Source organism: Populus trichocarpa, chromosome 5 (genome assembly GCF_000002775.5).
Source record: "Populus trichocarpa isolate Nisqually-1 chromosome 5, P.trichocarpa_v4.1, whole genome shotgun sequence".
In the NCBI taxonomy this organism is placed as follows: domain Eukaryota; kingdom Viridiplantae; phylum Streptophyta; class Magnoliopsida; order Malpighiales; family Salicaceae; genus Populus; species Populus trichocarpa.
Genome location: NC_037289.2, coordinates 2,577,564 through 2,590,333, shown reverse-complemented (window position 1 = coordinate 2,590,333; position 12,770 = coordinate 2,577,564). Strand labels below are relative to the sequence as shown.

The 12,770-nt window shown below is 30.5% G+C and overlaps 1 protein-coding gene across 1 annotated transcript; it reads left to right on the top strand.

Annotated features, from left to right (window-relative positions):
- The first annotated feature begins 4,422 nt into the window (after positions 1–4,422).
- LOC18098838 (sugar transporter ERD6-like 5) lies at positions 4,423–12,182 on the top strand. Its single transcript, XM_024601223.2, has 18 exons — positions 4,423–4,660; positions 7,608–7,670; positions 8,471–8,560; positions 8,671–8,730; positions 8,886–8,951; positions 9,077–9,142; positions 9,221–9,296; positions 9,387–9,451; positions 9,824–9,916; positions 10,014–10,094; positions 10,204–10,288; positions 10,547–10,590; positions 10,687–10,749; positions 10,853–10,912; positions 11,255–11,308; positions 11,525–11,584; positions 11,666–11,780; positions 11,880–12,182. The coding sequence occupies exons 1-18, from the start codon at positions 4,499–4,501 to the stop codon at positions 12,011–12,013; spliced, it is 1,437 nt and encodes a 478-aa protein (XP_024456991.2). The 5' UTR covers positions 4,423–4,498; the 3' UTR covers positions 12,014–12,182.
- The last annotated feature ends 588 nt before the right edge of the window (positions 12,183–12,770 follow it).

Genomic DNA, 12,770 nt, shown 5'->3' with positions numbered 1-12,770 from the left:
AAACTGAATAAAAAAATCTACAATTACTTGTTACAGAGAGAATATCATTTTTCTTGAGATTGTGGAAAAAAATATATGTAAGTTACCGGTGTTTGTTTCTGTGATTGCTTCTGTTTTTGAAGCAAACCATATAAAATAAGTGTTTGGTAACTGAAGAAATGTAATTTATTTCATGAGGGACCCACCATGTTTTGTGTTTTGAGGTAAAAAAAATCAGAATCTTTAAATAGAGAAGATTTAAAAATAAAATAAAAAATAAGGTTAAGATCTAAAATTAAATAGGAAAAAAAACTGAATAAAAAAAATCTACATTTACTTGTTACAGAGAGAATATCATATTCCTTGAGATGGTGGGAAAAAATGTATATAAACACCGTGTTTGTTCATGTAATTGCTTTTGCTTTTGAAGCAAATCACAAAAACACAAGTGTTTGATAATTGAAAAAACATAATTTATTTCATGAGCTTCCATGTTTGGCGTTTTGAACGCATGTCAGCGAAGAGCAGATTTATGCTTCTTCTCTCTTTTCCAGTTGGTTTAGACTTGGTATCGGATCAACCAAAACTGAAACTATAACCTTAGGCAGTTAGACTCTGAGCCTTGTTATTTAAGGCCCCAAAACAAGATCTTGACTACATCCTATTTTTATTTTGATTAGGACCCTGTGCTCTTGATCAAGAAATCTTGATTGATTTGGAAAGCAACTGTGAGATGAACTGATGAAGTATGAAGAAATTATTAATGTGTTTATAGTCATGGATTATCTATTAGGGCTCCTGTTACACTAGTGGGTTTTTTTTTTTTTTTTTTTTTGTGGGTGTGGGATGCTGGTCAAGTTGGATCACCTACCGTAGTAAGCTCTACGTCTAATCAATTGGACCTTCTGTTTTATGTATCTCAACAAATCGTTACTTGTTGAGAAAATTTTGTTGACCTCTAGCAGGGAAGTTCACTAGCAACACATATCCAAATCTAAAAAGATTTTTTGAAGCATTAAACAATTTTTTTTGACAAGATGTCTGGTCCCGGATCATGAATATGCTGTTGGAGTACGTGAGAAGCTTGAATATATTATGAGCAAAACACAACCTCAACCTCTTCAAGATAGATACTGATGCTTCTTATGCAAAATGATACGCTGAAAATCTAAAAATTTAAAGGATGGTTGTTAACTTATATGTCACTAGTTATTATGAAGCACTATATTCGACTACGCACCACATGTTAAATTTGGAATGCTCTAGTCAAAGCTTTCTATCATGAATCAGGCGAATCATAACTTTTTTCATTGAATCAGAAAGCTTTCTTTACTAAACAGACTGGTCACCTCTCTATCAATGTATTATGGTGATTTTGCGGAAATTTTTCAAGAGCTTGATCATTGTGACAGGACTGTAATTAAAAACCCTTGATTTAGCTTATGTTCTAAGTATAATTAGTTAATTTATGCACTTTTCAAGTGAAGAGCATATAAATTTCGTCACTTGTATCTTGCGTTACTTGAAATCATTTCTAGAAAAATGAATTTTGTTCAAGAAGAGAGGCAACTTAAAAACCAAAGGTTGTACCGATGCTGATTGGGCTGGGTCAATAAATGATCGACGATCTATATCTGGATACTTCATATTTATAGGTGGAAATTTGGTCACTTGAAGAAGTAAGAAACAAGAAGTGGTGGCTAGATTGTCAGCTAAAGCCGAATACAAGGGAATGACTAAGGTAATATGTGAATTATTATGAATCAAGAATCTGATGCAAGAGCTACACATTAAGCATACAAGTTCTATAAAATTATACTGTGATAGCAAGGCAACATGTAATATCACCCATAACCCAATCCTACATGATATAACTAAACATGTTGATGTTGATAGACACTTTATCAAGGAAACGTTGGAAGCAATAATTATTCGGTCTCAAGATCAGCTTACTGATGTGCTAACCTAGACAATGTCTAACCAAGCTTTTAACATCTTTCTTATCTATACACCAGTTTGGGGAGTGTTGACATTTTTGGAGTGATTCTTTCCTAGTTGGCAGACGATCTGTTAAGGCTCCAAGATTACTGCCTTCTTTATTTCTTTCCTTGTTGTTACTTGTACAAAATAGATTAGAATCTCTATAATTATTTAGGTAGTTTACTCTTCCTAGATTAGTCTCTGCTATTGTCATTAATAATAGGATTTGTCCTTAAGTTTTGGACTTATCATGTAAAGTGGTTATTTATGCCTGTAATCATAATTAATATATTCATTTTAAAAATGTTGAATATATGAATAAGAGGAGGAAGGTTTAAAATTATCTGCGTGTTTAATTTTTAACAATTGGTATGCTTCTACTTGTACTATAATTTTAACTAATATCTAACAAAAACGAGACCAAATGATGTTCTTGCTCCTTTACTCTTGGAAAACTTTTTGCAGGAAAATATAAGCAAGTGCTATTAGAGTATGTGAAATCACATAGAAAGGCGAGTTTGTTCTCTTTCGATAGATGTTGCCGTGGAAGAAACACAGGTGCTGTCGTTTTCACTTAAATTTTAGGTGATCCTTGATTCAATAAATTAAATCCAAGCCACTATTTTAAAAGATTAAACACCTTTTTAAGTCTTGGGCGTGCGAGTAAAGTCTGAATCTAAGAAACAATGCATGGATTAGGTATCAACAATTCAACATTTCCATGGTTAACTAAAAAGTTATGTAGTTGTGTCGTAGTAGATTTTTAAGGACGGGATGTATAAGAAAATATAATATAAACCTTTTCGGAAATTTATTTAGCAATTTGAATTGTTTGATTGAATGGTTTTTAATATATAATTAATATCTCCCTTGAGAGTTCTATTTCTCTATATATTTCTCCAAATAAAAACATTGTTTTCTTGGAGCTAATTAATGATAATGCAGCAGGTCAACGATATGAGTTTTATATTTTTGTGTTGTGAATTTTGCACCGACTTTTATTCGACAAAAAAAGAAGAAGAGTTTTCTTGCATCTAGTTCTTCCATTTGTTGTGAATATATATGATTTTCCAAAATAAAAGATGTAATCATTCAAAATATTTCTTTCACTAAAATGTTAATCTTTCTTTTCGAGAGGAAAAAAAAAAGAAGATAAACTATCACTAAATAATAGGCAATTTTAACCATTTATTAGTGCTTGTTTGGGAGTGTGGTTGTGGTTACTTTTCAAAGTGTTTTTCGTGCAAAAATACATCAAAATGATGTTTTTTTTTTAAATCAATTTTGAGATTAGCGTATCAAAACGATCCAAAACATATAAAAAATATTAATTTTTAGCAAAAAAAATTGAATTTTTATGGAACGCAGTTTGCACCGCGTTCCCAAACGGTGCCGCCAAGAGTCATTCGAAAATACACACACCTAATATATATATATTAAGCAAGTCATAATTAAGATAGAAGGAGATGATCGAAGGAGTGATCACAGTCCAAATAAAATCAAGATGCTATCTATTTTCAACGAAATAGATTAGGTAGTTTAATTTTTTTATATTAGTGGCTGTTAGGAAGCAACATCACCCTTTACCTAAAGTCATGTGATTATTAAATAAAAAAAATAAAAAATAAAAATGTGACATCAACTAAGAATTGAAACTTAATAGAAAATATAATATGTTATCAATCAGGAGGTGGTGATATTAATTATTCTTATTGATGTAGTTGCTGATATTACTATTAATTAGATAGTAATTAAGATATAATTTCACATTTTTTTTTTAAATAGTTAAAGAGTATTCTCGACTCCACTTTTTATGTAGCGCGGAAGTTGGAAGCTAAGTCATCGTGGATTAGAATCTAAACTCTTGAATCATGAATTTCCACCAACAAGTATCAAGTTCAAAATCATGAAAAGGGATTAGTTGAGATTTTTTTTTTGTTTTTATCTGGGTATCCTCACACTATTTTAAAGGATGAGACTAATCTCGTTCGGAGTTCGTGACTACCTCTCCCAATAAATGCGTTTCCTGGGGATCGAACTTGTATTCTTACCCTTGCAAGGATATAGCGACGCTTTAACCGCTAAACCAACACTTCATTGGTGATTAGTTGAGATTTGACACAGTGAAATAATTATACAAAATTATGCATTAATAGTATTTAGTTACTGTTTCAAAACATAAAAAATAAAAATAATAAAAACAAAAAGAACATATTTTATGTCTATTATATTTTAAAAAGACAGAAATTCACTTAAAAATATATTTATTTTATATTTTATATATGTTTCTTTAACTAAATATTTTTTTCATATGTTATTTTTTTCTTAAAACCTTAACTTAACGGTATAATATTCTATTGAGAAAAAAAATAGTATTAATTTTAAACTTTCAACAGTGACTTAAAAGATTTGATCCTTTGTTCTATATATAGCATGGACTCTGAAAAGCTTATCATTATTTCCAACACCAATTTTCTCTGTCTGTATCTATTCACTTTCAAAGAAAGTATAAAAAGTAGAGAGAGTCATCGAAGAAGGGATGGCAGCATCTACAAGGTCTTTACTTCTCGAAGATGGAAATCCTACTGTGAATGATAATGGCGACTGCAACGAAGAAAGAAGTCATGACTCCTCCATCACTCCCATTCTTGTGCTTAGCACCTTCATTGCCGTCTGCGGCTCTTTCTGTTACGGGTTCGCTGTAAGTACACTAATCAATACCATCACCATGTTTCTTGCTAGAAGTCAGAGGTTTCTTTATTAATTCAATAGCAATATTCTGGTTTAATTTTGCTAATTTTTTGATTTACTATCCGAGATAGCTAGTTTCTCTTATGATCAGAAAGCTGAGAAAACTCTGAAAGATTAGAACCCAACAAATACAATCAGTACTTTGCTAGTTTGATCCTTACGATATTTAGTGTTAAACCTGCTAGTGGTTATCATATTAATATCAACTTAATTACCAACAAGAGCCTAATGAAGTTGATTTCTACAAATTTCTTAAAAATCAAGCAATTAATAAGGGCTGCATATTGCTCTTCTCTCTCTCATACTAAGTGTTAACCTATCATTAAATTCTCTTTTTAAGTTTTGACACCACATCTCCTCACATTCTTCTACCATCACCCTCTAATCTCCTATATATATATAAAATAGTGTCTTTCGTAACCTTCACTTCACTACAATGGTGGTTTTAATTGCTTCATGTATATTTGCAAATTTAAATATTTCTTTCAATCTTATTTCATCCTGAAAATAAAAGTATCATCTGATATTAATTAGAGATAATAATCCAAGATCTCAATTTATTTTATCATCTCACATGCTGATATGCACAAGCTATGTGGGAAATGGAGTTAGAGGGCTTTGGCACAATGACAACAGTAAAAACAAGCTCATTTAATTAGTTTCTGGTTTTTCTAGTTTTTAATGCTAAAATACCGACTCGAACCGCATGAAATTAGTTTAGTTTGAACCGATTCTCAATTCGGCCTGGGTCATATCAACAAGGAATATTATTTTTCAGTTTGATTGATTTTTTAGATTAAAACCGAATTATAAACACCCCTAATAATTACTATAGTTATAAGATTTTGTCTAAGGCTGGAATTATAGAATTAATCCAGACAAATCATTATTTTTTTTAACTGAAATAACATTGATTCTAGTTTTTTAAAACGAAACCTTAAATAATGCTATTTCAGTAAAAATATCCAATTAAAATAAAACTTGTCTTGGACTAGATTTTGGTGCTAATTAGTGAGGTATTTAAATTTTGTATGGTAGTTTTGATGCGGGAAAGGCGTTCTATGATACTTGATCTTTATCGTAAAAAAAGGAGAAAATAAAATTTGAGTGATGAGGTTTTGAAAATTAGTGTCAAAACTAAACAGATATGCCTCTCTCTCTCTCTCTCTCTCTCTCTCTCTCTCATTACTATATCAAAATCTCATATACCCTGTTCGACACATGAAGGCTCTTTTATGTTTCTAATAATTCATAATTTTATTTTATACGTTCCATAATTAATTAATTAATATATCTCATTTAGGTAGGTTCAAACGCATAGCAAGAAATCTTATCGTGATGACTACGTAACAAACCACCACATAAAGTCTTTGATTGAGACGTCCACCAGGCAGGTTGTCTGTAGATCATCTCACTATAAATTGTCAAAATTTCTGAATTTAATTGAGTTTCTTATAAAAATTCATCCACTGAAGTCCATTGATGGGAAATGGGTGAGTCATGAATGTTGCACGTGCTAAAGAATCATCACACTATCTCGTATAAAAACCTTTTAAATTTGAATTTTTATCAAATAAATAAAAACAGTGAGATTCGAATTTATGGCTATTTGATTATTAAAATTTTAATATCATATCAAAAAATTATCACAACATAATAGTTTAAATTGTTAGGTGAGATCCTAATATATAATTTATTATATTATTTTTTAACACATTCTCCCAAGTAAAAATCTTTAAACTTGAAATTTATACAAATTCATATTATGTACTTAAATAACATGAGCTTTCTGATCCCCATCTCTGCAAATCATTTGATCAGAAGCTTGCTTTTCACTACACTTCAAAAAATCTTTGAAACCTGAATGACAGAGTGGTTCCAGGAAAGATACAGTCTTTTAAATCCAAATTGGTGTTGGTGTCAGATAACAAAAGGACTCAGAATTTTCTTCAAAACCCCAGATACCAAAAGAGGGCCAACAAGAAAATAACAAGATGATGATGATCATGCATGAACAGGAATATGAAAAAAACTGAATTCCCTTGAACCAAAAGCAAGACAACCCATCAACATCATGACAACAAAGAACTCAATATCACCCTGACCCTTTTGTCTAAAATTTTCAAAGAAGGAAAAAAATAAACAAATAAAAGGAAAGGAATCTGCAGTGGTTGATGATCGATTAGGAAAAGGAAAAAAAAAAAAGACTTGAAAGGGAAGTGATAATGGAGAGATTTTAGAGTTGTTGCTGTAGATGATCATCGATAACTTTTTTTAAAATAAAATGTATGTTTAATGTTGGTTTCCATTCTTAGAGTATCTTTAATTGTAATAGAAAAACAAATAATAAATTGAAAAAATTGACTCAATTTTAACTGTTGATGATATGAAACCTCGATTTCCAGGCAAGTAAAAGCGCATATTATGCAGAGAAGTCTACAGTTATCTTATGAGGAGTAAACTTTGCCAATAAGAATGCTCCTGGTTATTTTATAAGATTTTAAAGCCTAAACTTCTATTTTGCTATGGACTCTCCTACTAGGCCTCTTCGAGCCCTCCATTTTTATGGCCCGACTAGAAAACTCGCTGCACCATAGAAATCCTAATGGCTGCATAAACTTGATTGCAATATTGCTGCTGAACCAGTACTGGACCCTCCATTGATTCATGGGCTTTTTATTTATTGGCCAGACTATGTTTATATTATTTGATAAAAAATCATTTATTTTATTTTATAACGTGATTGATGTTTTTGATAAAATCTGAGTGGTATTTATAAAAAAAATGTAATTCAAGGACTCATTCTCAGTAAACTCCAGTACTCCACAACTAATATTGCTCAAGTAATTTCAATAAAAAACCACAGTGTACTGACATTGAGATAAACTGCTTGTCAGGTGGGCTATTCATCAGCAGCTGAATCTGGAATCAGGAAAGACTTGGGCCTCTCGGTGTCAGAAGTTAGTGCTTTTCATACTCTAATTTATTCATTTTTAGTTTGAGAAAAATAAGAGATCTTTGAAGTATTGTTATCATTATCGGTTTAATACCCGAGTTCGTTGATTTATCTCATTAACCTGTGGTTGAATAAATTAATCTGAATTTATTTTAAAATTATATCTTTGATAAAAACTAAAAGAAAATTTTAAAGTTTATTTTATCAGGTTTTATTTAGATTTAACCAGATTAACTAAATCACCGATTTGATTCATACTTAAATTTAACTAATTGATAGTTCAATTGGATTGAAAGAATACCTTTCCTCAGATCATATTTCAAATCATTATGTTATCCGATTCAGTTTAATAAATATGTTTTAATAAATTTTGACCTCTTATTAAAATATTGTTTAAAAATGTGGTAATAATTATTTTTTAAAATATTTTTTGTTTAAAAATACATTAAAAATATATATTTTTTAAAAAAATATTTTTAATATCAATATATTAAAACGATTTAAAAATAAAAAAATATAATTAATTTTAAAAAAATCTATTTGAAATGCAATTCAAAAGGGCGGCCTAGTGTAAATATTTTCTATTGAAGCATTAGAATTAGCATTTGAACATGGATGGCCTGTCTCACGTAACAAGAACATATTGGAATAAATCCATTGATAAAATCTCTATTCCGGTTAAGATGAGGTAAATCATTCATGCAAATATTCTTGTCCAGTGGGAAACTATTATTCTGATTTCCATATCCTTGACATTTTCTATGGAATCGATGGATGTTTCTAATTTCCCTTCACATTTTGCAGTACTCAGTTTTTGGTTCAATACTGACAATCGGAGGAATGATCGGTGCGATTCCAAGTGGGAAGATTGCAGATTTTATTGGCCGAAAACGAGTAATTAATATACATATACTTGCATAGGATTTCAACTCCACAAAATTAAATTAAATTAAATTAAGAAGCGTTTAATCCATTCATATTAATTTGGTGTTCTTCTCAAGCAGACAATGTGGCTATCTGAAATATTTTGCATCCCAGGATGGCTCCTAATAGCGTTCGCTAAGGTTTTTTCCCCCCTCCTCTTAGCACTCAATTTTTTTTTTCAACATGATGTAATACCGATCTTTAATTTGTGCTTGAGAAATTAATCATTTCATGTTTATATTGTTTCGAAAAATATTCTTTAATATGATCAATAAATTTAATTTTTTGTTTGAAGGATGCTTGGTGGTTGGATATTGGAAGACTATTGATTGGAGTTGGAGTTGGGCTTATTACATATGTGGTAATTGCATAGGTTTCGAAGATTTTATATATATATATATATATATATATATTGCTACGTATTTTTATATTTTATTGACAAAATTCTAAAATGAAATGGAATTTTATGGTCGTTCTTCATGACAGGTCCCAGTATATATCGCAGAAATAACACCCATGAATCATAGGGGAGGATTTACATCAGCTCAGCAGGTAAAGCTAATGCCTTGTCGATGATCAAGTATACTATCCAACAGTCTGATTTTTATTCCCTTTTTTTAATGTGTTTAGTTGATGGTAAGTCTCGGCTTCGCCCTTGTATATTTCATTGGAAATATTATTTCTTGGCGTGCTTTATCTCTGATAGGTAAAGTTTCTTAATCTTCTTATGAATTCAATCTACAAAGTAGTTTAGAGATTAGTATTATTTAATGTATTAACCGGATCCTGTTTTCAGTTCTTATTTCATGTATACTGCAACTTGTGGGTTTATTCTTCATTCCAGAGTCACCCAGATGGTTGGTGAGTCCAATTTGTTACTGCTTTGTTTTAAATTTTCATAGTTATTAAACCCGGGTTGACTAAAGTTTAGCACAAGATTCATTATACGGGTAGGCAGGTTGACCTACATCAATTAGTTTATATATATATATATAAAATAAAGGTAAAATCAATTGAGTTTTGATAAAAACAACTAGACTGTGAGTTAAGTTAACCTGTCAAGTTAATCAAGTCAACTGCAGGGATTTAATATGATATTTGATTGGGTTAGGAGGTGAGGTGGGTTGGCTGGATTATGGAATAACTCGTCAGACCGAGCCGAGTTGAATAATAGTGCAAATTTTGCTTAGGGGTACATTTGAAACATAAAATGAAGAGTAAATTGTCCAACAGGCAAAACTTGATCGTGAGAAAGAGTTTGAGACTACTTTGCAATGGCTTAGAGGAATGAATGTTGATATTTCTCAAGAAGCAAATGATATCAGAGTAACATTTCAACTTCATTTCTCTACTATTTATGAATTGATTTATATAATTTTTTTTTTAGAAAAATCATTTGACAAATAATTCCATTGTTTTATAGGATACTATAGATGTCTATCAACACAACTCAAAAGCTAAATTTCTGAGCTTATTTCAGAGGAAATATGCTTATCCAATAATTGTAAGTGTAGAGTAATCCTTCCTTTTTTTGGTTTTATTCTCATAAATTATTTTCCTTCATTTTTTATAACTAATCAACTTTCTTAATTCCGATTATTTAAATTGATGAGGTTGGAGTAGGACTAATGGTTTTGCAACAATTTGGAGGAACTAGTGCTGTGGCATATTATTCTAGCTCTATATATGTTAAAGCCAGTAAGTTGTCTCTTGCATATTATTCACAGCTTGACTTGTGCTATGTTTGATGCATACATAAGAGATGACATGAAACGATTCTTTTCTTTTCAAAATCTACATTTCTGTCTCACTTTCGCCTATGAGACATCCTAGTCTTGTTAATTTAGTCTAATTTAATCTCATTTGCTCATTGTTAAGTGCCTCAATTTAGTATTTCTGATATAGAAAATGAACTATGAAGATGGCTAAGTGATGAATTTGCTTGGTTTTGCCTAGATTTTTCAACTATCATTGGTACTACAACGGCAGGCATTATGCAGGTATTTTCCTGGTCTTTTTTTCTTAAATTTTATGTGGGGAGCAAGTTTAATGGCTTTGTGTGCGTAGATCTTAGAATGTAGATGATTTTTTTGCAGATCCCAGCGTCTATTGCAGGTGTACTCTTGTTGGATATATCTGGAAGAAGAAGACTTCTTTTGGTTAGAAATTCAGATTATAATGATTTCGTTTTAAAAAGTTTGAAGTTTTAAAAAGTTTGAAATGATCATATCATTTGTAATGAAAGTGTACGAATATTTGCAGGTTTCTGCCATTGGAACGTGTTTAAGTTTAGTCCTCGTTGGGTTGTCATTCCTCTTGCAGGTTTAATCAAATTTAGATTTGTGTTTCTACCATACTGTTGCAAATACATCTACGGTTTTATTCTTGCATTTTATTCAAATTTCTTTCAAAACTATTTAGTTATTAAAATTTGTCTGGTTGGTGGATCAACCCAGGAACTAGTTAATAAAATTGATTTAGTTAATTTATTATTAGTCGACTAGATTAAAATTTCGTTTAATTTTTTTATTTTATTTTTACAAAATAATGTTATTTTAAATTTAAAAAATTAAAATAAAATCCTTGACTCAGATCTTGAGCCGGTTAATGAGCCGATTTAATAATTTGAAATTTACTTTCCCTTTTTTATCTTTTTATGAGCAGGAACTACACTATTTGAAAGAGCTAACTCCGATTTTGACATTTATTGGCATATTGGTACGTAATTCAGTCCAGATTAAAGCCATGTTTTCCATCCTTAATTAGCTTATGTACAATGTCTTTAATTTATCATATTTTCTCCCTTCTTCGTTTAATTACTAGCATTTGCTTTGCATTTATATGATAGTAAGGAAACACATCACTCTTTTTTCCACACAAAATGTTCGTGTTATGATCCAAGTTTCCTTCTCATTTCTTTGACGTTGCAACCAGGGTTATGGTGTTACTTTTGCAGTAGGCATGTCAGGAATACCTTGGGTTATAATGTCAGAGGTACACATATATTTTCTTAATTAATGAACATCTTCTTTTAAGGTTTTGAGGCTTAAATAAATTAAGGAGATTTTATTGTAGATATTTCCTCTAGATGTGAAAGCCTCCGCTGGAAGTTTAGTGACTTTAGTCAATTGGTCCGGCTCTTGGATTGTGACATACTCATTCAATTTTATGATGGAGTGGAGCTCGACAGGTGAATTACTCTCTCACTTTCTTGGCGTCTCTGCAGCACACAGACACAGTTGAAGTCAAGTAATTAATTGTGTTGTCTATGGTGGCTATTATTTTGTAGGAACTTTTTTCTTCTTCGCCACTATATGTGGTGTCACAGCCTTGTTCATTTGGAAGTTGGTGCCTGAGACTAAAGGACGGACATTGGAAGAAATACAGGCAACCATCACTCATTTTCCATCCGATGTCTGCTAAGAAGAGAGTGTATACATATTTATTGCTCTCTCTCTCTCTCTCTCTCTCTCTCTCTCTCTCTCTCTCTCTATATATATATATATATATATATATATTGGCCAAATCAGGATAATTAAATCAATTGCGGATATTTGCGTCTATTTCAATAAAAATAACCTTAAAGGGGAAACTTAAGTTCGGCATTTAAAAAATAATAATCAAATTGCTATGTGGTATTAATTTTTTTTTCATATTTATATATTCTTTTAATAAAATGGGCTGGGATTGAACTTCACAGATAAATAAAAATATCTAACATAACTATGGATTGAAGATCATATATATATATATATATATATATATATATATATATATATATATATATACACACACTTTCATACCAAATATCATTAGTTATTGCATGGATTCATTTTGAAGAGAGAGAAATACACAAATATAAAAGATAAAATTATAGATAATCACATTAAAATTGATAATAATATCTCAAACTAGGTGTCATAACCCGTTTCTGAGTTATTCCTCAAATTTATCTCTTTTTTTTTCAAATTAAAAATCAGAAAATAAAATAATGATAACAAGAAAACCAGCATTTTGGAAAAAACAAGAAAAAAAAATCAAACTATAATTTTGGATGGAATTGGGAACCTAATTTTACCTTTATTTTACCCAATTTGATGAAATCAGGGGTGAAGTTGAAAAAATTTTAAAGTTTAATGGTCAAATTACAAAAATCCAAGACGAATGACTATTATTAAGA